Here is a 27,771-nt window from a genome sequence, read left to right as displayed (position 1 = left end):
ACCCACATCGCCAAGTGTGTGGATACTCCAAGCCACATCCAAGTTCTGCCCATACCCCTTCGATCAGCCATGCCTTGGTCACCTTTCAGGTCTAGGGGTGCACACATTAGCAGCTGGGGGAGAAAAGTCAGGAAGAGGCTCTTGCAGGTACCATTTGGGCAGTAAATTTCAGGGGTATAGGTGCCCTGAACATGGTCTAGACTCCAGAAGGAGGCATCTGGACTTTGGGGTGGTATATCCTCTCGGCCCCACAAATTTACCCCTTCTTGCACAGGTCAGTGCCTGGAACAGAGCCAGAAGTATTCAAGTTCATAACCCAGGGCAGGGCATTACCCCAAGAAAATAAGAATTTGCTGAATGCTGGCTATGTACCCACCACTTGAGCTCTAGGCCTCAGGTATTAGTTACTGAGGGACACAAGTAAATAGCTAAGCACAACACACGTTCGACAGCAGTTACGGGAAGTGCTTGAAATGCCCTGGTCCGAGGGGAGGGGAGGAGAGGGAAAAGTCACCTCTCAGTACCCAGCTGGCTGGAGCACAGCCATTTGCAGAGATGGCAGAACCAGGAGAAGACATGGGGGGGGGGGGGCGGGGGGAGAAGGTGAATTCTCTTTGGGTTAGAAAGTCCGCCTCGCCTCTCCTTTATCAGGAGGTGAAGAAATGCAACACGGTTTCCAGAGTCCTGTATTTCCACCCTAGCACGCCTCATCTTCGGCTGGCCTGCCTCTGCTGAGCGTATCTTAGTAATGTGATAACCATCCCGTAATAAACATGGGAAGTGCCAGTGTCTAGAATAAATAGTCCCCATAGACCAGGGGTCCTCAAACTACGGCCCGCGGGCCACATGCAAATACAAATTTTGTATTTGTTCCCGTTTTGTTTTTTTACTTCAAAATAAGATATGTGCAGTGTGCATAGGAATTTGTCCATAGTTTTTTTTTTAAACTATAGTCCGGCCCTCCAACGGTCTGAGGGACAGTGAACTGGCCCCCTGTTTAAAAAGTTTGAGGACCCCTGCCATAGACTGTTATGCTTGTGCTAGAGATGATATACTGTTTGAACTTCACTATTTATTTTTAAATATATATGTATATTTTTTAAATATATTTTTATTGATTTTAGAGAGGAAGGGAGAGGGATAGAGACAAAGAAACATCAATGATGAGAATCATTGACCGGATGCCTCCTGCATGCCCCCTACTGGGATCGAGCCCACAACTCAGGCATGTGCCCTTGACCGGAATCAAACCTGGGACCCTTCAGACCACAGGCCTACGCTCTACCCACTGAGCCAAACCGGCTAACTATATTTTGATTTCAGAGAGGAAGGAAGAGGGAGAGACATAGCAATGATGAGAGAGAATCATTGATCGGCTGCCTCCTGCACGCCCCCTACTGGACCCAGGCATGTGCCCTTGCCCGGTATTGAACCTGGGACCCTTCAGTCCGCAGGCGGACGCTCTAACCACTGAGCCAAACCGGCTAGGGCTGAACTTCCCTTATTTTCCCTAATACCTTTACTTCCTTCCTTTAATCAGCTCCTCAGTCTCAGAGCCGTTCCCAGTGCCGCCTTCTGTGATGTCCTCCCTCAACGGAAGCCGCGCCCAGAAGATGAGGCTGCCTTTGTTTACACAAAAGGGACAGCTGGAGGTGCCGACCCCGTCGGAGAAGGACTGGTCGAAGGATGATGAAGAGAGTTATGTCTTCAAGGATCCACACCAGGAGCTGGATTCCCTGCCTCAGCCGTATCGAATGATCAACAAGCTGGTGAACCTTCTGTTCGACCGGGCGTGGGAAATTATTGAGGAGAGGGACGCGCTGAGGGAGGTGGAGCTCAGCCGGGTCCGGCCCACCGTCTACCCTCCAGTTTTAGAAAGCAAGGTATAGAGAAGCTGACCAGGGGCCCCTCCCTGTTTCCCAGCTGAGTGTTAGTAAATCAAAACATGGCCTGGCCGGTGTGGCCCAGGGGTTGCGCGTCAACCTATGAGCCAGGAGGTCACGGTTTGATTCCCGGTCAGGGCACACGCCCGGGTTGTGGGCCCGATCCCCGGTTGTGGGGCGTGCAGGAGGCAGCCGATCAATGATTCTCTCATCATTGATGTTTCTCTCTCTCTCTCCCTCTCCCTTCCTCTCCATATCCTATATAATAAAGAGCTAATATGCTAATTAGACTAAACAGCAGGACGACCTTCTGGACGAAGCCGGGCTGTGAGGGCCTACCTTGCACCAATTTCGTGCATCAGGCCTCCAGTAAATAATAAATGAAAACACCTCATCCAGGGAAGGAATTCCTACCAGGAACCTTCATTCAATAAGACAGCTGCATTTTTTTTTTTTTTTTAAAGATTCTAGGCATGCCGGTGTTGCCTGGAATGGATTTGGTCCGTGTCTGTGGAAACGGGTGTTCTGGCTAATGGAGGATGACACAGCAGGTCTTTTACATCCAGCCGCTGTTATTTTGATATCATGCTGGATGTAGTCATCACTCTCTTGCTTGATGGGTGAGAATCTGCCAGCGCCTCCGCGATAGCTCTTTCCACAGTGTTTTTTGGTTTTGTTTTAAAATATATTTTTATCAATTTCAGAGAGGACGGGAGAGGGAGAGAGAGAGAGAAACATCAATGATGAGAGAGAATCATGGATCGCTGCCTCCTGCACGCCCCACACTGGGGATCGAGCCCGCAACCCGGGCATGTGCCCTGACTGGGAATCGAACCGTGACCTCCTGGTTCACAGGTCGACGCTCAACCACTGAGCCACACCGGCCGGGCCACAATGTTACAGATGAATGTGGTACAGGGTCTGTGGCCACACACAGTGTAGTGACTAAACATTTACTCTCCACTTCTTTGTTTTCTCTGGCCCCGCTCCCCTAAAAGTAGAGTGCTATGACTGCCTCTTATTTTCCTTTTTTTGTGTGTGTTCATCCTCACCCGAGGATATTTTTCCATTGATTTTTAGGGAGAGTGGAAGAGAGAGGGAGAGACAGAGAAACATCGATGGGAGAGAAACACATCGATTGGTTGCCTCCTGCCCTAGCCCCATCCAGGGCCCAGCCGGGGAGGAGCCTGTAACCAAGGTACATGCTCTTGACTGGAATTGGATCCTTCGGTCTGCATGCTGACGCTCTATCCACTGAGCCAAACCGGCTAGGGCGGCTATGACTCCTTGATACGTGGGCACAATATGGAAATGAGCCCTGTGTTTGGGGAGGATATTCTATGTAGGAAGGGCCCACATCCCTCATTGAAATGTTAACATGTTGCTTGCAGACAGTGGCAGCTGAAAAATCCATTTTTTTTCCCTCTCTCTCTTTGTTCTTTGTTCTCCCAGCTCAGCAAAAGGCCAAGATGCCTAGCGGTTTCCCAAGACTATGTGTTTATTGCAGGAGCCAAAGGCTTCTCCATCTACAATCTGCACGATGCTAAACAAATCTATGTTTACGAGAAATTTAAGGCCGAGGTCATGTCCATCTGGGCCACAGACTTGGGGAACGAAACGCTTATGGCTCCTGTGGATGAAATGGGTACTTGTTCGTCATCTTCCTTTAGCCTCATTTACGTGCACCTGTAGACCAAGCGTGTCAAACTCAAGGGCTAACACGGGCCCAATAAACAAGGTTTAAGTTTATGTGGCCGCAAAAAACCCAAAAGCTTCCATTTTCGAAAACTAGAGTATTTATAAAAAAAAGCACAAGAGCAATGATAAAATTCATGTTTTCTTCCTGACACTTGGCATCTCCTCTCTGCTACCATCTTTCCTACTTTGGGAGAAATCTTGTTCACAGCCATCACTTTCAAAACTGACCCATGGTGAATGTCAGTAATTCTGGATCTGACAGGAGACTTATTTCCTTTCATAATCCTATATAATAAAAGCCCAATATGCAAATTGACCAGTGGAATGACCAGTTGCTATGACACACACACTGACCACCAGGGGGAAGATGCACAATGCAGGGGCTGCTCCCAACCTGCAGGCCCCAGGCCAGCCAAGGCAGGTGCCAGCGGGGGCCCCCCAACCCCCCCACTATCAGCCCACAGATCAGCCCTGATTGCTGGCCAGGCCTAGGGACCCTACTCGTGCATGGATTTCGTGCATCGGGCCTCTAGCAGTACCAGTAAATAACTGCTCACACTGTTATGTTGGCTGGCCCACAAAAATATTTGCTATGGGCTGCATGTGGCCCGTGGGCCACGAGTTTGACATGCTTGCTGTAGACCGTTGTTCATTTCCTTCCCAGGGGTGGGCAGGGCCAGACATTGGCAAGTTCTCCCTGGTCATGTACAGTGTGCCAGGCACTCTCCCAACATTTCACATACTGGCCCTTTAACCCTCAGCACAGCCCTAGGAGGTAAGTATACTTTTCAGAGGAGGCAACCGAGGCGCCGGAGGTGAAATGACTCACCTGAGGTAACACAGGAAGTAAATGGCGCTGGCGGGATTCGAACCAGGTCCCGGAGTCCACACCCCGTGGGCACTTAGCAATCCTGTCGCTCACAGAAACCAGGGCTTGCTCTCCCCCTCAGCCCGAGGACGAACCAGGCCCTCACGGGGACTGCAGCATAGAGGGCTGTGGACAGGGTCCGGGGGCCCCGTCTCTGAGGGTGGCTGGGCCTGGTGGACAGGTTAGGAAGGGCGCACTGGGAGGAGTCTGCAGAAGCCGGACAAGAGGCAGAGAGACGGGAAAGAACCCCTGTGTGCACTGAGGGGAGAAACGATGGCCTGGACCAGGGCAGGGGCCGTGCACATGATGAGGAAGACGGCACTGTGGTTCCATGCGATGCTAACACCGGGGGAAGTGAGGTGAGGGGCATCAGAGAATTTTTTGTTCTATTTTCGCAAGTTTTCTCTAAGTCCAACATTAGTTCAAAACAAAAAGCTTTACAAATGAAAAGGAAGCCCTGGCCGGTGTGGCTCAGTGGATAGAGCGTCGGCCTGCAGACTGAAGGGTCACGGGTTCGATTCCGGTCAAGGGCATGACCCTCGGTTGCAGGCTCCTCCCTGGCTCAGGCCCTGGTTGGAGCGCGTGCAGAAGGCAACCAATCGATGTGTTTCTCTCACATCAGTATTTCTCTCTCTCTTTCCCTCTCCCTTCCACTCTCTCTAAGAATCAATGGAAAAATATCCTCGGGTGAGGATTAAAATTAAAAAAAAGGAAGGTGTAATGGGAAAACTGGGTGAGTGATGGGGTATGTGCATGGGGCAGGGAGGCCAGTGAGGGGGAGGGAAGAAAAGGGCTCCGTTCTGCCTGAGATCACGGCTCGATGCTGAAGCCGCTGTGGGAGAACAGGGCTTCGGGGTTCGGTGCGTTCCATTTGCACGTGTCCAGCTTTGGTCTAATCACGCTGTATCTGGTCGGGTTCACGCGTGTGTGACCCTCGGCGTGATGAGTCTGAGGGCAGGGGCCGCCTGGCTCGTCCCCAGCACGTCCCTGGCCGGAGAGCAGGTAGCCCAGGGGTGTGTACTGGGCGCACTTAGACCTCCACCCCCCGTGGGCCGGTTGCCTTTGCGAGGCCTGTGTTACGGGTGGAGGGGCGGGTTCTGAGTGTCGGGGGGGCACCTAAAGGAAGAGGCGAGAAGTCATGGGGGGTGTGGATCCTCCACTGGAGGGAGCCCGTAGGTTACACAGTAATTAGAATGACACAGATTTCTTGTGAAATCAACAAAATCAACTGTATGAGGAACTTGCTGGGGCTTGACAGGTGAGGCACATAGAAGAGTGAGAGATGACCTTTCCCTCAAAGAACCTATGACCTCGCTGGAGGAATAAAACACAGCCACAAGCCCGGCCGGCGTGGCTCAGTGGCTGAGCGTCGACCTATGAACCAGGAGGTCATGGTTCGATTCCCGGTCAGAGCACATGCCCGGGTTGCAGGCTCGATCCCCGGTATGGAGCGTGCAGAAGGCTGCCGATCAATGATTCTCTCTCATCATTGCTGTTTCTCTCTCTCTTTTCCTCTCTGACATCAATAAAAATATCAAAACAAAACAAACAAAACAGCCACAGGACACAGGTGTTTAACCAGGTGAGGCAGTATGGGATGATGACTGGCACAGGCGACAGTAGTCAAGGAGAGGGGACCGGAGTGGCCAGAGGGCCCATGGGGGCTCTGGGTGGGCAGGTGCCGGGTGAGGAAGGCAGGGAGACCCAGGCCCCACAGCGGGGGAGGGACGGGAGGAGGCCCGAGCGTGCAGGAGCTGCCGACGCCCATCTCAGGAAGTCCGAGAGGAAGTGACAGCTCACTGGTCTGTCTCACCTTCTTACTCACTTTTCCGTTTCAGGGGTCGTTAGACTGTTTTATCTCTGTAAGGACGGTCTCTTCTTCATCAAAACCATCAATGAAGTGGTAAGTTCCTAGAGCGGGGCCGCGCACCGTAGCCAATCAGGTTCACTCTTTTTTTTTTTTTTTAAATATATTTTATTGATTTTTTACAGAGAGGAAGGGAGAGAGATAGAGAGTCAGAAACATCGATGAGAGAGAAACATCGATTAGCTCCCTCCTGCACATCTCCCACTGGGGATGTGCCCGCAACCCAGGTACATGCCCTTGACCGTAATCGAACCGGGGACCCCTCAGTCCGCAGGCCGACGCTCTATCCACTGAGCCAAACCAGTTTTGGCAATCAGGTTCACTCTTAAGGTGGAGGCGAGGCCCTGGCCGAGTAGCTCAGTGGGTTAGAGCGCCGGGCAATACACCAAGGTTGAGGGTGCGATCCCCGATCAGGGCACGTACAAGAATCAGCCAAAGAATGCATACATAAGTGGGACAGAAGCGATGGTTCTCTCTCCTTTCCGCTTTCTCTCTGAAAAAAATCAATAAATAAAACTTGTAAAACTGTACTAAGCCCTAGCCGGTTTTGCTCAGTGGTTAGAGCACCGGCCTGTGGAATGAAGGAAGAGTCACAGGTTTGATTCCGGTCCAGGGCACGCACCTCGGTTGCAGAATCAATCCCTGGCTTCAGTTTGAGCACGTGCAAGAGGCAACCAATCGATTTGTCTCTCTCGTATCAATGTTTCTCTCTGTGTCTCTCCCTCTCTCTTCCACTCTCTCTTAAAATCAATGGGAAATGCCCTAACCGGTTTGGCTCAGTGGATAGAGCGTCGGCCTGCGGACTGAGGGGTCCCGGGTTCGATTCCGGTCAAGGGCATGTACCTTGGTTGCGGGCACATCCCCAGTAGGGAGCGTGCAGGAGGCAGCTGGTCGATGTTTCTAACTCTCTATCTCCCTTCCTCTCTGTAAAAAATCAATAAAATATATTTTAAAAAATCAATGGAAAAAATATCCTTGGGTGAGGATTAACAAGAAATAAAATAAAATAAAATTTAAGATGGAGGCAATGACAGCTGTCCTAGAATAGTAAGAAAGAGACACCTCCCTGGTCCAACAGCCTTCTCCAAAGTAGTCAATTAAAAGGTTCCCCGACCACCAGAGGTGGGAGCTGCCTTGGACTTATTACCATGTGGTTGAGAAGAGAGAATTACGAAGGAACTCGGTCCAGGCTGAGCACCAGCCCAACATATCCGATAACTCCTTACGAGTCCCTAAAACTTCTGTGCTGCCTCACATCCTGTTCCCCGGCCCGTGCTGTTCCCTGTGCTTGGAGGACTCTCCCTGCCTCCCTACCTACTGTGCGTGCCTCTTAACTTTCTCCCGTGCCTCCAGGCCAGCTCTCTAACATACTCTCCCTCCTCTGTGCCACCACCGTGCAGAACACAATTTCCTTCGCGTTCTCTCCCCCACATCCTTGCTTGTTTACATGATGGCTTCCTCCCTGGGATGTAGGCTCCCTGAGGGTAGGGGCGATCTTACCCATGCATCCCTCGTTCCCACACACTGCCTGCATGTTGCTGTAGGTTCTCAGAATGTGGGCTCTTTTTATTTTTTAAGATTAATGATCCCCAAAAGAGGCAGTATTGTTCAGGGTAGATTTCTTTTTTTTTTTTTTTAATATATTTTATTAATTTTTTACAGAGAGGAAGGGAAAGAGATAGAGAGTCAGAAACATCGATGAGAGAGAAACATCGATCAGCCGCCTCCTGCACACTCCCCGCTGGGGATGTGCCCGCAACCAAGGTACATGCCCTTGACCGGAATCGAACCTGGGACCTTTCAGTCCGCAGGCCGACGCTCTATCCACTGAGCCAAACGGGTTTCGGCCAGGGTAGATTTCTAATTGCAGTTTATCTTGTACAAAATGTTACTGATGGGCCCAGGGCAAAGAAAGTATCCTATATAATAAAAGCCTAATATGCTAAGTGTCCAGTCATCCGTTCAACCAATCAAAGCGTAATATGCGAATGATATGCTAAGGCGGCTCAACCGCTTGCAGGATGTACACTGACCACCAGGGGGCAGAGAGTCGATTGGTCAACCAGTTGCTATGATGTGCACTGACCACCAGGGGGCAGATGCTCCAACGGGTAGGTTAGCTTGCTGCAGGGTTCCGGCCGATTGGGACTGAGTGAGACGGCCGGACACACCCAATAAAAACATATTTAAAAAAAAAAGAAAACAAAAAATCCACAGACAGGCTGGGAAACATATCTGAGATAGAAAGTTGAACCGATCGCTCATCAGTCGCATTCCTAGGCTTTGACCCCAGAGAAATACAAACACGTGTCCACAGAGAGGCATCTCTCCGCGCCCCCGGCTTGGAAGGGTTTCTGTGAACGCGGTGGGAACACGCCAGCCCCCACGGCCCCCTCTTGGTCAGCGGGCGGCCTGGCTCTAGCAGCCTCTCTCTCCGTTTCAGGATGACACCAACAAGCAAACCATCTGCCTGAAGATGGACATCTCTCACGGAGGGGACTTCGCAGCCTTCCTCCTACAAGGCAAGACTCACGGGGGCCATGAGGAAAGTCCGGGTCTGCAGTCTCTCCTAGAGAATCCCCCTTCCCCGCGAGGACTCTTCAGAACTGCAGGGGCCAGGCAGGGTCCTCGTACCCTCCACCCAGCTTCCCCAGGCACTTGTCAAACTTACTAGGGAGCCAGTAACATGGGTACAATACGATTTTTTTAAAGGTAATGTCCTTTGTAACATTGAATTCCTTTTCCTTTCTTTTAAAAAAAAAATTTTTTTTATTGATTTCAAAGAGGAAGGGAGAGGGAGAGGGAGAGGGAGAGAGATAGAAACATCAGTGATGAGAGAGAATCATTGACCGGCTGCCTCCTGCATGCTCCCTACCAGGGAATCGAGGCTGCAACCCGGGCATGTGCCCTTGATTGGAATTGAACCTGGGACCCTTCAGTCTGTGGGCTGTTGCTTTATCTACTAAGCCAAACCAGCTAGGGCTATAATACTATTTTTAAAAATATTTTTTAAAAAAAATATATATATATAAAATATTTTTTAATTGATTTCAGAGAGGAAAGGAGAGGGAGAGAGAGATAGAAACATCAATGATGAGAGAGAATCATTGATCGGTTGCCTCCTGCACGCCTCCCACTGGGGATCAAGCCTGCAACCCAGGCATGTGCCCTGACCGGGAATCGAACCGTGACCTCCTGGTTCATAGGTCGATGCTCAACCACGGAGCCATACTGGCCGGGCGGTATAATACTGTTAATTACATATTCTCTCCCCCCTCCCCCCCCTCAACCCCCAATTTCACCAGTTTTCCCACGAATCTAATTTTTTTGCTCTGAGGGTCAGTCAGGAAACCACATTGCATCCAGTCTCACGTCTCCTTGGTCTATTCCTGACTGACAGTGTCTGGGTCTCTCCTGGTTTTCCGTGACCTTGACATTTCTGAAGAGCACCGGTCAGATGTTTTGTGCAACGTCCCTCAATTTCATGGTTTGAGTGCTTCTCGTGGTTCCACTGGGGTTAAGGATTTGGGGGAAGATACGCCGAGGTGAAGGGCTTTTTTCCCTGCATCGAACCAGGGCCAGCGTGACAGCAACGTGACTCTCTGCTGCCCATGTTAACCTTGACATTTAGTTAAAGTGGCATCTGCCAGGCTCCCCCCCCCCCCCCCGCCATCGGCTGAGCCACTGAGTTGCCCTGTCCGAACTCTGTCAGAAGGGAGTCACCAAGTCCAGAGCACACTGAAGGGGAGAGAGAGCAGGGCCAAAGAATTTCCGGCTGAATGCTGAAACTGCCACAGTCATCGAAAACCACTTCGGGGAGATACTTTGAGATTCTATAAATATCCTGTTTCTTCTTAAAGTTTTGCCCACCGATTTAAGCAATGTTGCAATTATTACTATGGTGGTGGACTTTTTTTTCCCTTCCAAATGGACTGTTAGCTTGATTTTTTTAACTTTTGAATATTTAGACATATGATTTATGGGCCTCTATTTTTTTTTTTTTTTTTACATTTTATTGATTTTTTACAGAGAGGAAGGGAGAGGGATAGAGAATTAGAAACATCGATCAGCTGCCTCCTGCACGCCCCCTACTGGGGATGTGCCCGCAACCAAGATACATGCCCTTGACAGGAATCAAACCTGGGACCCCTCAGTCCGCAGGCTGACGCTCTATCCACTGAGCCAAACCGGTTAGGGCCTCTATTTTATTTTTTATTAATTTAATTTATTTTTTATATATTTTTATTGATTTCGGTGAGGATAGGAGAGGGAGAGAGAGATAGAAACATCAACGATGAGAGAGAATCGCTGATCGGCTGCCTCCTGCACAACCACCACTGGGGATCTAGCCCGCAACCTGGGCATGTGCCCTTGGCCGGAATCAAACCTAGGACCCTTCAGTCCGCAGGCCGACGCTCTATCCACTGAACCAAACCGGCTAGGGCTGGGCCTCTATTTTTAAAAAATATATTTTTATTGATTTCAGAGAAGAAGGGAGAGGGAGGGAGGGATAGAAACATCCATGATGATGAGAATCATGGATCGGCTGCCTCCTGCACGCCCCCTACTGGGGATTGAGCCAGCAACTGCTGCAAGTGCCCTGACCGGGAATCGAACCGTGACCTCCTGGTTCATAGGTCAACGCACAACCTCTGAGCCACGCCGGCAGGGCTGGGCCTCTACTGATATTCTTGCCTGGGTCCCTCCCAGGTCATGTGCTTAAGGAAGATGTGTACTTACACCGCTTTATGCATCAAAGGAGACTTTGATTCTGCAGCAGTTTCCTAGGGCGGCCCGATCAGTGCCACACTGGGTGGCTTAAAGCAACAGATCACTATTTTCTCCCAGAGTTCTGGAGGCCAGAATTCTGAAGTCAAGGTGACCAGTTGATCACTTTTTTTTTTTTTGTTAATCCTCACCTGAGGATATCTTTCCATTGATTTTTTATTTTATTTTTTTAAAATATATTTTATTAATTTTTTTACAGAGAAAAAGGGAGAGGGATAGAGAGTTAGAAACATCGATGAGAGAGAAACATCGATCAGCTGCCTCCTGCACACTCCCTATTGGGGATGTGCCCGCAACCAAGGTACATGCCCTTGACCGGAATCGAACCTGGGACCCTCCAGTCCGCAGGCCGACGCTCTATCCACTGAGCCAAACCGGTTAGGGCTCCATTGACTTTTTAGAGAGAGTGGAAGGGAGGAGAGAGAGAGAAACATCGATGTGAGAGAGACACGTTGATTGGTTGCCTCCCGCACGCACCCTGACCAAGGCCAGGGATGGAGCCTGCAACCTAGGTACGTGCCCTTGACCGGAACCAAACCCGGGACCCTTCAGTCCGCAGGCCTTCGCTCTATCCACTGAGCCAAACCGGCCAGGGTGACGCAAGCACTTTGTGAAGGAAACCTTTAGCCAGGAACCCATCCCACGAGAAAGCAGACCCTCCCCCGATGGGCAGGTACTCGGTACAGAGCTGAGCACATTTCTATGACAAGACAAAGTCCCCCGCTCCCCCCCCCCCCGGTTGTCATCTGCCCCAATATTGGTCGGAAGGATTCTCTTGGGGCATCACTCCCAGTTGTAACCCCTTCTCGGCCTCGCCCTGTCCGGTGCTGGTTCCATACGAGCCGCCTTCCTCCCCAGAGAGGAATCGCTGAGACACGATGTCAGTGGGGTTTGCCATTGGGGAACACCTGGGGACGGGCCCAGCAGAGTCTGGTTAGAAACAGGGTTCACCCTAGCCAGTGTGCTCAGTGGTTAGAGCATCGGCCTGTGGACGGAAGGGTCACGGTTCGATTCCGGTCAAGGGCACATGCCCGGGCTGCGGGCTCGATCCCCAACAGGGGACGTGCAGGAGGCAGCCGATCCATGATTCTCTCTCATCATGATGTTTCTCTCTCTCCCTCTCCCTTCCTCTCTGAAACCAATCAACCCCAACCAATAACAGAAACTGCTGGGGCAGTGCAGGTGCGGTGGCCTCGGGGGAGCGGCCCAGCCCCCCGGCAGCGAGGGCCCTGCCGTTCGGGGGTGTCTGCCGGCCTCCGTGTCAGGGGTTCCGAGGAGACAGGCCGTCCTCAGAGGACACGTGGCGCCGGCCTGCCGTTGCTCAAACAGTTCCTGGCTTTCCCAACGCAGGGGCTGGAGACACTTGGCTGGACGTGTACAAGTTGCCCAAGGAGGCTTGGGTCAAGGAAGTGGAACACCCCCAACTGGCTGTGAACCCAAAGAAAAAAACCAAGCAGCTCCAAGTGGTAGGAAGCCAGCCTTGAACCGCGGCGTTTCTCCCTCCCCTGGCCCTGCATCCCGCGTGAGCCCTCCTGGGGACGTGGAGATGAATGGGGGTGGGAGGGAGGCCAGGCACCCTGGCCATGTCTCCCAAACCGGTTCGCTCTGGTTCAAACCAGACGTTAACATTAACGGGCAGGGGACTCCCAGGCATTTCTCTGGGGCCCTTTCCTCTTGCCTCCCAGGCAATTTCTCTTCCCTTTGGGGCTGATGTAACCCCTTCATGCCCCGCATTCCCCTGAATTTCCCAGACTCTGATATAAACAGCTTGTTCTCAGTATACAGAAATGCAGGTATTTTTTTAAAAATGTATTTGCATTGATTTCAGAGAGGAAAGGAGAGGGAGAGAGATAGAAACATCAATGAGAGAATCACAGATCGGCTGCCTCCTGCGCGCCCCACTCTGTGGATCCAGCCCGCAACCCCGGGCATGTGCCCTGACCGGGACTCGAACCGTGACCTCCTGGTTCATAGGTCCACGCTCAACCACTGAGCCATGGCCAGGCGTGGGTTTAAGTCTCCCACTTTGCTATTTACTCTCTATTGTCCTACCTGTTCTTCTTCCTTTTCCCCTCTTTGCCTGCCATCTTTGGAATTATTCTGGTGTGTTTTTTTTTTTCCCTCCTCTGTGGTCTGTGGTCTTTTTTTTTTTTTTTTAATATATTTTATTGATTTTTTACAGGGAGGAAGGGAGAGAGATATAGAGAGTTAGAAACATCGATGAGAGAGAAACATCGATCAGCTGCCTCCTGCACACCTCCCACTGGGGATGTGCCCGCAACCCTGGTACATGCCCTTGACCGGAATCGAACCTGGGACCCTTGAGTCCGCAGGCCGACGCTCCATCCACTGAGCCACACCGGTTTCGGCCCTGCTCTGTGGTGTTACTAGCTGTGCCTTTTCCTTATCGTAGGACGGCAGCACCTGTTGTCTGGCGGAGTTTAAGTTGAGTATTCCAGTCCAGATCATGAAGATCAAGCCACCCAAACCCATCACAGGCCAGTATGATTCCACCAAAACTCTCCTCTGGCCATTGATTTTGCATTGTTTTTCTTTTTGTGGCCTTTTCCCACCTTTCCCATCTTTTCTATTCATTGGCAGCAATATCTAAATCACAAGTACAGTTCTGGAGAGAAAATGTTCCTTAAGTGATGAACTCTGGGACCTAAAGACACACGTTATAAATGTCACGGGGATGCTGTTAACTAACAGAATGGGGAGACCAGGAAAGAGAGAGGTCTTTCCTGGTGCTGATAGGAATTCATTCCTTTTTTTAAAAAAAATTTTTTTAAGGTTTTTTTTTTTTTTACATCGGTTTGTTTGAATCAGAATCCAAACATATTAATTGACTTGTCATGTCTTTTTTGTTTGTTTGTCTGTTTTTTAAATATATCTTTACTGATTTCAGAGAGGAAGGGAGAGGGAGAGAGAGAAAGAAACATCAATGATGAGAATCGTTGATCAGCCGCCTCCTGCACATCTCCTACTGGGGATCCAGCCTGTAACCCAGGCATGTGCCCTTGACTGGAATTGAACCCGGGACCCTTCAGTCCACAGGCCAACGCTATCCACTGAGCCAAACCGGCTAGTGCTGGAGTTCATTCATTGCTACACCCCACGTTAGTTCATTCATCAGTACAGTCAGCAGTAGGTTCTGCACATGGAAGTGAAACGATGTATAACAAACCGGTTAGACCATCCATGGATGGAATATGCTACCGTGAGTTTATCAATGAGGAGCCTGCTGTAGAGAGCTACACCGCACACCGATACCAGTGGCTGCCCTGGGGAGGGGCATCCGGGCCACTGTGGGACCTGGCAGGCAACTTGAGGGGCCTGGGCACGTGCCAAAGAGTCCCGAGTTCTGACAGTTGGGGGTGCGGACCCAGAAACGAAATCGCCCGGTTTTCCTGGGGGCTTAGGGACAGATGACGGGCAGGAAACGAAAGGTTATGGGAAGGGGAGTGATGAAGACAGTGACTGACAGAGGGAGGCGGCCTTGAAAAGGAAGGTAGTTGCAGGAAACTAAACAGAGGCAGAGACAGGACTGCCTACTGCGCTGGTGGGGCAGCGACATGGGGTACATCCCCTGGAGATGCTGTAACCCGGGGTGAGGACCTGCGGTGGGAGGGAGACGCGGAAGCAGAAAGAGCAGCAGCTCATGGCCCGTGCTCCCTGAGCGCGGGGGGTAGCAGGGAGGCCCGGGAAAGACAGCGCCTGGGCTCACGGACGGACGGATGGACGGACGGATGGAGGGTTGCAGGCGGGACTGGGTTTCTGAGGAGGCGGGATTCTGCAGGGAGCTGGGAAGCGTGGAGGAAGGAGGGGAGCCTCAGGCAGCGGGAGCCGGACGGTCTGGCCGACTCTGGACTGTGTCGCCCGCAGGCAGCCTATTTAAGAGCCCCCTGGAAGTGTTTGCAAAGATGGAGGGCTGCTACGGGCTGGGCTCCGGCCAGAACCACATCATCAAGGACAGTCAGTGGGAGCAGCACACGGCCGTCTTCAACGCCACCTACAGGAAGTACCTGGACGGGGAGTGGGAGGAGGAGCCGCTCAGGTGAGCCCTCATCCTGCGCCCCGGGCCCCAGGGCTTCTCCCCAAGGACCTGACTCAATCCGGGGTCTAAAAGCTTCTGGTTTGGGGCTTCTCTCTGAGAACTCCAGCAGATGGTTCGAGAAGTCATCCTATATAGTAAAAGGGTAATATGCAAACTGACCCTAACAGCAGAACAACTGGGAATGACTGGTCACTATGATACACACTGACCACCAGGGGGCAGACGCTCAATGCAGGAGCTGTCCCCTGGTGGTCAGTGCGCTCCCACAGGGGGAGCTCCGCTCAGCCACAAGCCAGGCTGATGGCTGCCAGCACAGCGGTGGTGGTGGAAGACTCTCCCGCCGCCTCAGCAGCGCTAAGGATGTCTGACTGCAGCTTAGGCCTGATCCCTGCTGGCAAGTGGACATCCCCGAGGGCTCCCAGACTGCCAGAGGGATGTCTGAGGCCCGATTCCCCAGGGAGTGGACCTAAGCCAGCAGGTGGACATCCCCCAAGGGGTTCCAGACTGCAAGAGGGCACAGGCCAGGCTGAGGGATCCCCCTGAGTGCACAAATTTTTGTGCACCAGGCCTCTAGTATATACATATTTTATTGATTTCAGCGAGAAAGGGAACAGGAGAGAGAGATAGAAACATCAATGATGAGAGAGAATCATTGATCGGCTGCTTCCTACACACCCCCTATTGGGGATCAAACCCGCAACCCGGGCATGTCCCCTGACTGGGAATCAAACCATGACCTCCTGGTTCATAGGTCGATGCCCACCCACTGAGCCACGCTGGCTGGGCGAGAAGTCCTATCTTTTTGAGATTTTTTTAAACAAGACAAAGGCCGAGAACATGGATTTCAAGAAGGACTAGATAGTAGCTATGGAGATGGCAAACAGCTTATTATACTACTTTAGGTATGATACCATCTCTCAGCATTTTGTCCTAGTTATCTAGACAACACGGAAGACCCTAGATGTAGGACTGTAAGTCACTACCGTTAACATCTGTCGCCATTCCCAGCGGGCCCCACTCGCCCCGTGTCCTGACGGTAAAAGCAGAGTCCCAGCCGGGGAAGTGTGCCCTGCCTGGGAACCGAACCGTGACCTCCTGGTTCAGAGGTCGATGCTCAGCCCCTGGGCACGAACGCTCTCATCTTGCTCTCACTGGGCCTTGAGTTTGCTCCGTCAGGACACAGCCCTGGGGCTGAGCCCCCACGGCCCCCCGCTGCACCCCGGGCTGGAATGAGCAAGGCTCAGGGGAGCGCTGCCTGGCGAGGCGTTTAGGAACCTGCAGGCAGCTGTTAAACCGCTGGTTACTGTCCATCGCGAGAGTGTTTACACCACAGAAAGCCACATGCCCTATAAATCAGGAATTGGGCTTTAAAAAAAAAAAAAGCCAATTTTTCAGCACAGCCTGGCTGCACCGCCCCCAGGATAAGAGGGCATTCGGGCCCATGGCCCAAGCCTGGTCCTGAAGGGGTCTTCCCGGGTCAGAGAGGGCGCTGCCCAGGGCTGGGCGCTGGTCCCGCCTGGGAGAGGCTCCCGCAGCCCTGCCCCCTGCACCCACCAGGACCTGCACCCAGAATGCCATGTGCCTCGGGGCTCTGGACCCCATTTCCGGTCCTGGTACCGAGACTACCAGCCTTGCTCCTTGCCAAGGAGTCTGCCATGGCTCTGATGAGTCTCTCTCTCTCTCTCTTTCTCCCTCTCTCTCCCTCCCTCCCTCCCTCCAGTATGGCCACGTTCCACTTCCTTTTCCATAGCTGCCTAACTGTGATGCCAGCAGAGGTCAAGAGCCCCCCAGGTAAGTGACGATGAAGGAGTGGCTGCCCTGGGCACGTGGCCAGTCACCTTGGGCAATGCCCCAGCAAGCCCCCCTCCCCCAGAAGGGTCCCCACAGCACACCCTGCGTGGGGGGAGGGGACCAGGTGGAAGCCGGCGCCGGCTGTGGCCGCACTGCTCCTGGCTGGGCTGCGGCCCAGAGGCCGTGAGAATGGGGCTGGCACTGTCTTCCGGGAGTGACCTGCCTCAGGGGAGGGAGCCAGGCTGTTCTGGATATGAATTCACTTTGTAAAGGAAGTGACTTAAAAACTGACAGCCAGCCCAGCCCCTGTGGCTCAGTGGTTGAGGGTCGACCCAGGAGCCAGGAGGTCTCGGTTCCATTCCCGGGCAGGGCACATGCCCGGGTTGCTGGCTCTGTCCCCAGTAGGGCGCCTGCAGGAGGCAGCTGATCGATGATTCTCTCTCATCATTGAAGTTTCCATCTCCCTCTCCCTCTCCCTTCCTCTCTGAAATCAATAAAAATATATTTTTAAAAATATAAGTAAAACACTGACAGCCAGATGGACACGAATGATCTAGAAGCTGTGGGAGCAGCCGAGGGCGGCTGCGGCCACTGTCCCTCCCAGGAAAGGGAGCTGGCCCAGGAGCAGCCCTAGGGGTGCCCCACCCCTGCTCTCCAGGACGCTCACCCTTGTGGTGGGTGCTGCCCATTGGAACAAACTACTTTTTTTTGTTTTTTTAAATATATTTTATTGATTTTTTACAGAGAGGAAGGGAGAGAGATAGAGAGTTAGAAACATCGATGAGAGAGAAACATCGATCAGCTGCCTCCTGCACCTCTCCTACTGGGGATATGCCCGCAACCCAGGTACATGCCCCTGACCGGAATCGAACCTGGGACCTTTCAGTCCGCAGGCCGACGCTCTATCCACTGAGCCAAACCGGTTTCGGCAGGAACAAACTACTTTTTAAAAATGTTTTTTATTGGTTTCAGAGAGGAAGGGAGAGGGAGAGAGAGAGAGAGAGAAACATCAACGAGGAGAGAGAATCATGGACCGGCTGCCTCCTGCACGCCCCACCCTGGGGATGGAGCCTGCCACCCGGGCATGTGCCCTGACCAGGAATCGAACTGTGACCTCCTGGTTTATAAGTCGATGCTCAACCACCGAGCCACGCCAGCCGGATGAACAAACCATTTCTTATTTCAAACCGACTTCCCCTTGGGCAGTGGCCACCCCGGCTCCTTACTGACGCCCCCTCCTTTCCTTCCCCAGGGGTGGCCAGTGTCCTCGGCGTGCACTGGACGGGCCGGCACAACTTCTTCCTCTATTCACTCAACCGCAACCTGAGGGACAGAGTTGGTACTTGGCTGCCTGAGCTCGGGGCCCTGGGAACACGTCCTGCGCCAGCTTAGCCGAGAGCACGTGACTGGCACATAGTGTGGCTGCAGGGACCAGAGCTGTGCGGGCAGACGTGGGGGATGTCGGGGATGTGGGGGCGGTGGTGTGGCCTGAGGCTCTGTCTCAGAACTGTCCTGCTTCTTTTTTTTAAAAAAATATTTTTTTAATTGATTTCAGAGAGGAAGGGAGAGGGAGAGAGAGAGAGAAACATCAGTGATGAGGGAGAATCATGGACCGGCTGCCTCCTGCACGCCCCGCACTGGGGATCAGGTGCACAACCGAGGCGTGTGCCCTGACCGGGAATCGAACCGTGACCTTGTGGTTCGCAGGTTGATGCTCAACCCCTGAGCCACGCCGGCCGGGCCTGTCCCGCTTCTTAAAGACGACAGGTCAACAGGGACAAAGCCCCGTCAGGTCCCCAGGGCCCCTGGGCAGCGAAGGTCAGGAGAAGGTGGCCTTGACCTCAGAGGGCCAGGGCCAGAGCCCGGCCCGGCCCAAGTGCCTGCGAACTGTGCAGTCTCAGGCCAGTCACCTGACGCCCCAATCCCGACTTCTCCACAACACAGAGCTGGTTAATGACCATCCTGCCTCCTGCTCACACTGGCTGTGAGCAGCAAAACGCAGAGTTTCTGCATGTGAAAGCTCTTTGGCATCGACAGGCCCTTAGGAAATACATTTGTTTGTTTTTTTACAAATTTACGGGGACCGGTTACACGAGTAAGTTCACGCTGTGGTATTTCCTTGAGCCGAACACTTATGCTGTATTTTAGAGTTATGCTTCCCAAGTACCTTTCAGCCTTCAGAAAAGCAGCCTGGCCTCTAACCTGGGCTTCGCTGCTGACTGCCTAGGTGACCTCTGCCTCAGTCTCCTCATCTGTAAAATGGGAGCTGGCAGGACCCATTCATAGGACCCTGTGGGAATTCAATGGAGCCATGCGTGAAAGCGCTTCCCACAGCGTCTGCGCTCACTGATCACGAGCTGCAGTCTGACAGGCGTGTGATGTGTTGTCATTCCGAGCAAGGAGCTAGCGCTGCACGGACGGGGGCGAGATGGGAGTCCACACCAGCCCTCGTCCCAGACGGGCAGGCTAGCCTGGTCTCGGGTGGTGCTGGTGGAGGGGACGGCGGGTGTGGGGCCTGGGGGGGCAGCCCGGTGAGTGTGTCCTTCCCGCCAGACCCCGAGGGCGTGTGGCCTTGTGCCGCGCCCATTGCCTTGTCTCAGCTCAGCGACTGCGGCTCCTACCTGGTGCTGGCCTGCGAGGACGGGGTGCTCACGCTGTGGGACCTGGCCGAAGGTGAGCCCCACCTCTGCCCGGCACCCGGGTGTATCTCCGGGTTCAAGACTCCAGGAGCTCTGAATTCCTGCTGATCTTAAAGGCCCCTCAGAGGGCTGGTCCTGCTTTCCCCTCATTCACTAATTCATTCAACAGACGTCATTGAAAATGATGTGTTCGGACACTTCCCCTTCCCCACGTGGTATCCGAGTGCCTGCTCTGTGCCCGGCCCTGTGCCAGGCCCCAGAAGTCCGACCATCACCTCCCAGCGCCACATGCCCTAGCCCTCCACCCGCCCCCACGCTCTCAGAACAAGCAAGTCTTCCTTCCTGCTCCCCCAGCCCCCCGCTGACAGCAGGAACCTCCTTGCTGTTGAAGCTAAGAGACCTGGACAGCGATCAGTTCCAGACTAGCAGCTACTGTGGGTGGGCAGAACGATCACAACTTCACAGTCCCTTCCAATAGCTTGTTTTCATCTTCCTGGATATTGATAAATTCTTCTAAGGCAGTGGTTCTCAACCTTCTGGCCCTTTAAATACAGTTCCTCATAAAATTATGTGACCCAACCATAACATTATTTTCATGGCTACTTCATCACTGTCATGTTGCTAGTTATGCATCGTCATGTAAATATCTGATATGCAGGATGGTCTTAGGCGACCCCTGTGAAAGGGTCGTTCGACCGCCAAAGGGGTCGCGACCCACAGGTTGAGAACCGCTGTTCTAAGGGGTACTTCAAAGGGGTCCCCTGAAGGGGGCGCTCACTGCTTGATTTTTGTCCTCGCGTCCCTCAGGCCCTTGCTGGCTGCAATCCCGCACCAGGGCTGCATCCCTTTGTCCCCATTTTTTAAAAATATATTTTTATTGCCGAAACCGGTTTGGCTCAGTGGATAGAGCGTCGGCCTGCGGACTGGGGGGTCCCGGGTTCGATTCCGGTCAAGGGCATGTACCTGGGTTGCGGGCACATCCCCGGTGGGGGATGTGCAGGAGGCGGCTGGTCGATGTTTCTCTCTCATCGATGTTTCTGACTCTCTATCTCTCTCTCTTCCTCTCTGTAAAAAATCAATAAAATATATTTTTAAAAAAAAAAAAAAAAAAAAAAAATATATATATTTTTATTGATTTCAGAGAGGAATGGAGAGGGAGAGAGAGAGAGAAACATCAATGATGAGAAGGAATCACTGATCGGCTGCCTCCTGCACGCCCCCTACTGGGGATGGAGCCTGCAACCCAGGCGTGTGCCCTGACCGGGAATCGAACCATGACCTCCTGGTTCCTAGGTCGACGCTCAACCACCGAGCCACGCTGGCCGGGCCCTTTGTCCCCTTTCCGACCTGCACGCGTGGCTTCTCTCCCCAGGACTGCCTCTTGGGGTCATCGCTCTTCCTGAGGGGTGTTCCTGCCAAAGCATTCACTTCCTGAAACACAGCTTGGTCCACGAAGGGTGGAACGTGTACCCTGAGGGGGCGGCCAAGTCCCAAACGACCTGCGTGGTGCTGTGCACGGACTCATCCCTCCACCTGGTGACCGCTGCGGGGACCCGAGGCCCCACCGTCAGCATGCTGGTGGAGAGGTCGGCGGCTCTGAGGGGAGGGCGGGGGCAAGGGTCCGCCAGGGCTGGTCGCGAAACAGCGGCCACCTCCCCGGCCGGAGCCCACCACTTGCCCCACAGCCACCCCCCTCTCCCGATGAGCTGCTCAACATCACGTCTTCCGTACGTGGGTGTCTGTAGGCAGCAGGGTCCCAACAGAATGGTACGATGGCAGGCAACCCCGTTCACAGCCCACACGGCCAAGAAGAGGGTCGCTTCTGCCAAAACAGCCTTTTATCAGTTTCCCCACAGTCCCTCTCTCTTCTTTATTTTTTTTAAAAAATATATTTTTTATTGATTTCAGAGAGGGAGGGAGAGATAGAAGCATCAATGATGAGAGAGAATCACCCACTGGCTGCCTCCTGCACGCCCCCTGCTGGGGATCGAGCCCACAACTAGGGCATGTGCCCTGGCCTAGAATCGAACCGTGACCTCCTGGTTCATAGGTCGATGCTCAATCACTGAGCCACGCTGGCTGGGCGGGTGAGAGAGTCCACCTTTTTTTTTTAAAAAAAGAATATTTTATTGATTTTTTTACAGAGAGGAAGGGAGAGGGATAGAGAGTTAGAAACATCGATGAGAGAGAAACATCAATCAGCTGCCTCCTGCACACTCCCCACTGGGGATGTGCCCACAACCAATGTACATGCCCTTAGCCGGAATCGAACCTGGGACCCTTGAGTCCACAGGCCGACGCTCTATCCACTGAGCCAAACCGGTTAGAGCGAGAGTCCACCTTTTTTTTTTTTTAAATATATTTTATTGATTTTTTACAGAGAGGAAGGGAGAGAGATAGAGAGTTAGAAACATCGATGAGAGAGAAACATCGATCAGCTGCCTCCTGCACATCTCCCACTGGGGATGTGCCCGCAACCCAGGCACACGCCCTTGACCGGAATCGAACCCGGGACCCTTCAGTCCGCAGGCCGACGCTCCATCCACTGAGCCAAACCGGCCCCGGCGAGAGTCCACCTTTTGATGGGAGTTGGTGTCAAACATCACGGCCGATTTTTTTTTTCAATCCACCACAGCGTTTTCCTAAATTCATTCCGTTGCTTTCCTTTAAGAATTACCCACACCCTTGGGCGTGTGTGCCCACGCAGCGCCTGTAGCTGTGCATATGGAGGGAGCGTGTCAATGGCGCCACGGTCTAAGCATCCTCCCACTTATATCTCAGTGCGACTTATTCTGTCGCTTGCTCTGCATGTTCATGAGGGTGCCCGGGAGGCCGCCCTCGGCCGCGGGCGTCATTCCCACCGCTGCGCCGTGTCCTGCGGTGCACACACCAGTTACTGACGCTTCTGCCGCTGTGAGAGTCCCCAACATCTCTCTTGCTGCTTATCTGCAAGAGTTTATTCAGGGTGCACGCCTGGGAGAGGAGAGGGTGAGTGTCTGTCCGTCCGGTGCCCACAGGCCCATCAAGCACCCGGAGGAGGCTCTCTGCGCCGTGGCCCCCGTCCCGGCCTTGCCTGGCATGGTAGGTTCCTCGTGCCTCTCACTCCCCTGCAGCGACGGCTGGCTCACACGCAGCCTCCGCTCTGCTGACGGCCATCATGTGCCCGAGCTCACAGCTCCGTGGGGACGGCAGGCGGGTCCCCAGGCCGCTGCCCTGAGCTGGGTCCGAGGCCGCGTGCCCCGGAGCACATTGGTTCTCTGTTTGCCCGCTTCCTGCCCGGCGTCTCGTGTCCCACACTGGGGCGAGGGCCCCCTAGAGAACCCCGTGCCCATCCCGCTGCCCCCAGGTGCTGACCTTCTGCAGGAACGGCTCCGTGCTCCTGCTGGACGTGGCCCGGCCTCACGTCGTCTGTGCCTTCGCGCCCCCCAGGCCTTACCACCTGGCGGTGCCCTGGAAGCCGGTGTTTGCCGTGTCTTCGAAACACCCGTTCTTCCTGCTCCGAGGTAGGGAAGGGGGACCGTGAGGGCGCGCTGCCCAGACCTGGGGCCTGCTGACCGCTTCCCTGACTTCCTCAGGGGCCCCTCCCGAAGTCCTAGGGCGACCCCACCCAATCTGCTCCCCACTCTTTTTGTTTTTTTAATATATAATTTCATTGCTTTCAGAGAGGAAGGGAGAGGGAGAGAGAGAGAGAGAGAGAGAAACATCGATGATGAGAGAAAATCATCCATCGCCTGTGTCCAGCACGCCCCCTACTGGGGATCGAGCCTGCAACCCGGGCATGTGCCCTGACCGGGAACTGAACCGTGACCTCCTGGTTCATAGGTCGATGCCCAACCACTGAGCCATACCGGCTGGGCTGCTCCCCACTCTTCGTCCCCCTCCCCCCCCCACAGCCCCAGAGTCCTCACCAGACACTCAGGAGAGACGCCAGGCAGGCCTTCTCTCTGGACCCCTGCTCCTCCAGACCAAGTGGGCCCTCCCGGCTCAGCCCCAGTGACCCGGCCCCAGCTGGGCCACAGAGACACGGAGAAGGTGATGCTGACACAAACGCGTGCTCTCGTCTCATCTCAGGAGACCATCCGATTGGGGACAGTGACACCCCGAGTTCTGTCTTCTACTTCAGTTTCGATGCCTGCTCACTCCTGGAGAACATGTCAAACAGCTGCTGCATTCCCCAAGCGGACTTGGACGCCGCGGGCTTCCCCCAGGCGTTGTCCCTGGAGAGGAGATGCGAGGGCATCTTCCAGAAGAGGTAGCTCCCGGCTCTCCCCACCCCTGCCTCGGGCCTCCCCACCCCTGCTCCCCGGCTCCCCCCACCCCTGCTCCCCGGCTCTCCCCACCCCTGCTCCCCGGCTCTCCCCACCCCTGCCCCGGGCCTCCCCACCCCTGCTCCCCAGCTCTCCCCACCCCTGCCCCGGGCCTCCCCACCCCTGCTCCCCGGCTCTCCCCACCCCTGCCCCGGGCCTGGCCTGGGCGGGAACAGTGGAGTTGGTTTGCAATCAGTGATTCTCTCTCATCATCGATGTTTCTATCTCTCCCTCTCCCTTCCTCTCTGAAGTCAATAAAAAAAAATATATATTTTAAATATATTTTATTCATTTTTTACAGAGAGGAAGGGAGAGGGATAGAGAGTTAGAAACATCGATGAGAGAGAAACATCGATCAGCTGCCTCCTGCACACCCCACACTGGGGATGTGCCCGCAACCAAGGTACATGCCCTTGACCGGAATCGAACCTGGGACCCTTGAGTCCGCAGGCGGACGCTCTATCCACTGAGCCAAACCGGCCAGGGCAATAAAAATATATTCTTAAAAATACATGCAGAGCGCTAGGCACAGAGTGGTCGCTCAGTAAACGGTAGATACATGCCGATGATGATGACGACGACATTAATCCAAGTTCACGCCAGGGAAATTCTACACATCACCACCGGGGGGCACCACAGCGCCTCCTCCCTGACCGCGGCTCCTCCCTGGGCTGCGGGTGGGTAGCTTAGGTGGCTTTCAGTATCTCCTGGAGGGAAGCATGGGGCTCATCCGGAGAGGAATACGGCCAAAGGGTCCTGGGCAAGGACAGTGAAGAGAGGGACAGCGACGTTTCCCGATTAAAGATTTACCCAGAGTGCTTGTCTGCCCCTCACATGGAGGTCCGACACCCCCTCCCCCCCGGGAATGCCCCACAGTGCTGAGTGGGTGCAGGAGCCGGCCTCCCAGGACATTCTGCAGGGAAAAGGGCAGGCAGCGGGGCCCTGGGGGCCAGGGGCATGGCTTGGGGCTAGCCAAGCAGTGGGAACTGAGGGGAGTGCTCCCGGGTCCAGGGACCCGGCAGGAGCTGGGAGGGGGCGCACTGTGTGGCTGTGGCAACCCTGCTGGAAGGAACCTTTCCTTGGACCTAATCACGGGGTCCCAGTCACACCCATTTTGTGATCTGGGTCCCAGCGATCCATTGGGTAACACCACGATGTAAAGAAGGCTTTCCTGTTCTGTTTGCTCGGAGTTAGATATCGGGGGCTTTCCCACCCCATTTTTTAAATATATATTTTATTGATTTTTTACAGAGAGGAAGGGAGAGGGATAGAGAGTTAGAAACATCCATGAGAGAGAAACATCGATCAGCTGCCTCCTGCACACTCCCCACTGGGGATGTGCCTGCAACCAAGGTACATGCCCTTGACCGGAATCGAACCCGGGACCCTTCAGTCCGCAGGCCAATACTATCCACTGAGCCAAACCGGTTAGGGCTTTCCCACCACATTTTATCACGAAAACTTTCAAACACACAGCAGCTTTGAAAAAAATTTCCGCGAACACCCGCATACTCACAACCTAGGTCTGTCGTTAACATGTTACTCTCGCCGTTTACCACACACATCCACGTACATCTAAAGGCTTTAATCCCATCTTATTTTTTTTTTTCTATTTATAGCTGGTGTCTGGAAGTTTCCATTGGCCCTGAATCTAGGTGAAACTTGAAGGCAATGGGTTGGTGAGGCAATAGAGTCAAAGTTTCAGGCCTGCCATGGTCTGTCCAAATTGCTTTTACAAAATCCGCCCTGGGGCTTTCGCAAGCAGCAGCGTGAACCGAAGTCCGCCTTCAGGGCCCTGAAAGGGGGCCGGTGCTGCCAAGGGTGCCCACCCCCTCCCACTGCGCCCCGCCTGGCCTCTGCCCCATCCAGCCGGGGCCTCAGGGGCACCATTTCCATCTGGCTCCCCTCCCCATCTGTTCTAGTGTCTGCCATCTCTGACTGGGCCAAACATTTGACCACAGAAATTTCGGGACACCAGGAAGCAGACAGAAACAGTCTGTCCCTCTCCCTTTAATCCCCGTGGGTTACAGAATACAGGCCAAGCTCGGTCCAGGTTCCGCCCACCCATCTTTCTGCCGTAAGTGGGCTTCTGGGTGACCCCACAGACCCGGGGCCCACAGGGCTCCGGGTGACATTTCCCTCGAGGCTGGAGGAGGAGGGGGAGGGATGGTGTGCCAACCCCCTTTGTTAATATCCTTGGGGAGGAAAGAGTGCGCCCAGCCTAACTTTCCTTTGCCTTCCTTGAGAAACAAAGGGACGACTCCCTGGAAAATCCCCTACAGACACAGCCCCCACCTTGCAGTCAGGCAGGCTCCTGGAGGTCAAAGGCTTTGCAAGGCACTGCAGGCGTCCCGTGCACTTGAAATGAACGTGACCGTGCACTCGTTTGTTATTAAAACAAAACACTAAAGCCCTGGCCGGTTCGGCTCAGTGGATAGAGCCTTGGCCTGAGAACGGAAGGGTCCCACATTCAATTCCTGGTCAGGGCACATGCCCGGGTTGCGGGCTCGATCCTCAGTGTGGGGTGTGCAGGAGGCAGCCGATCCATGATTCTCTCTCATCGTTGACGTTTCTCTCTCTCTCTCTCCCTCTCCCTTCCTCTCTGAAATCAAAACACTCATTCATGGATAATAGAGACCATTATAAACTTTTGAACAATAATAGATACAGAGGCAGAGCTGCCTCAAACAGATTGTCAAACTGCAGCGGGAAGGCCGGGGAGGGTTGGGGGGCAGGAGGTAGGGGGGTAAGAGATCAACTGAAGGACTTGTATGCATGCATATAAGCATAACCAGTGGACATAAGACACTGGGGGATAGGGGAGGCTAGGGGACTGTCTAGGGCGGGGGGAAAAAATGGACACATACGTAATACCCTTTGTAATATTTTAAGCAATATAAAAAAAAATAAAATTAGAAAAAAAAAATATATATATATTTTAAAAAACTGAAAACAAACCCAACCCACCGTTACTTTTTGAAAACCCCTACTCAAACCCGTCATCTCCTGGGAGCACCCCAGGCGGTGTCCCTTCCTCCTCTCTGCGCGTGCGTGACCTTTGTGGCGCTCAGATGCCTCCTGTCACAGTGCTCTCACTCTGTCGCCCCACTCCCTGGGGACAGGGACGTGCTGTGTGGTCACTCTGGCCTGCCCGACACTTGCACCAGTGCCTGCCACTGGCAGATGCTCAAGAAACGCTTATGAAACGGCGCGCTGGCACCCCGGTGTGTGCAACGCGGGTCCGCGCTCACAGACCTCAGTTCCTGAGTTCCCTGTGCCGCCGGCCACTGTCCACCTCACGCTCTGCCATGTCACCCCCATTCCCCCAAAAGTGTGTCCGGTTTGCCCGGCCGGCGGGGCTCAGTGGCTGAGCATCGACCTATGACCCAGGAGGTCACGGTTCGATTCCCAGTCAGGGCACATGCCCGGGTTGCGGGCTCGATCTCCAGTGTGGGGCGTGCAGGAGGCAGCCGATCAACGCTTCTCTCTCATCATTGATGTTCCTGCCTCTCTCCTCCCTTCCTCTCTGAAATCAGTAAAAATATGTATTTTTTAAAGGAGTTCCGGGTGCCCGCCGTGCACCAGGCCGAGTCCGGCGCGTTCCTGATGCTGGCACAGGGGGTCAGGCCCGCCCTGGGGAGCCGGGCCGGTTGGGGGCGCGGCACCAAGCACGCCCTTCTCATCTCCACCCCCAGGTTTCAGAAGCTGGAGAACAAGGTGAAGGAGAAGGAGCACTGGACGCGGCTGCGGAGGTACTCGCTGTTCCTGCAGAGAGAGAGCATCAGGAAGTGATGGGCCACGCCCCGAGGGGAAGAGACGAAGGGCCCAGGGGCCTGGACTGGGGCCTGGGCCCCCCGCAGAGCCAGCAGGGGG

General features: G+C 53.9%; 2 protein-coding genes across 2 annotated transcripts in view; one reads left to right on the top strand and one right to left on the bottom strand.

Annotated features, from left to right (window-relative positions):
• Positions 1 to 27,771, bottom strand: part of CRTC3 (CREB regulated transcription coactivator 3) — a gene marked incomplete at its 5' end in the record, with an annotated part of 1,283,408 nt that overhangs the window by 426,759 nt on the left and 828,878 nt on the right. The gene's annotated exons all lie outside the window — the stretch shown is intronic.
• Positions 1,581 to 27,771, top strand: WDR93 (WD repeat domain 93; the record flags this gene model as incomplete). Its single annotated transcript, XM_081114797.1, has 15 exons — positions 1,581 to 1,883; positions 3,336 to 3,528; positions 6,288 to 6,352; positions 8,760 to 8,838; positions 12,455 to 12,570; positions 13,518 to 13,606; positions 14,994 to 15,161; positions 16,882 to 16,952; positions 18,205 to 18,291; positions 19,506 to 19,625; positions 20,964 to 21,358; positions 22,373 to 22,672; positions 22,938 to 23,094; positions 23,663 to 23,843; positions 27,594 to 27,771. The coding sequence occupies 15 exons, from the start codon at positions 1,581 to 1,583 to the stop codon at positions 27,688 to 27,690; spliced, it is 2,421 nt and encodes an 806-aa protein (XP_080970923.1). The 3' UTR covers positions 27,691 to 27,771.

The sequence above is a fragment of the Myotis nattereri genome (assembly GCF_964212035.1).
Source record: "Myotis nattereri genome assembly, chromosome: 21".
NCBI classification, from domain to species: Eukaryota; Metazoa; Chordata; class Mammalia; order Chiroptera; family Vespertilionidae; genus Myotis; species Myotis nattereri.
This window is presented reverse-complemented; position numbering and strand designations above follow the sequence as displayed.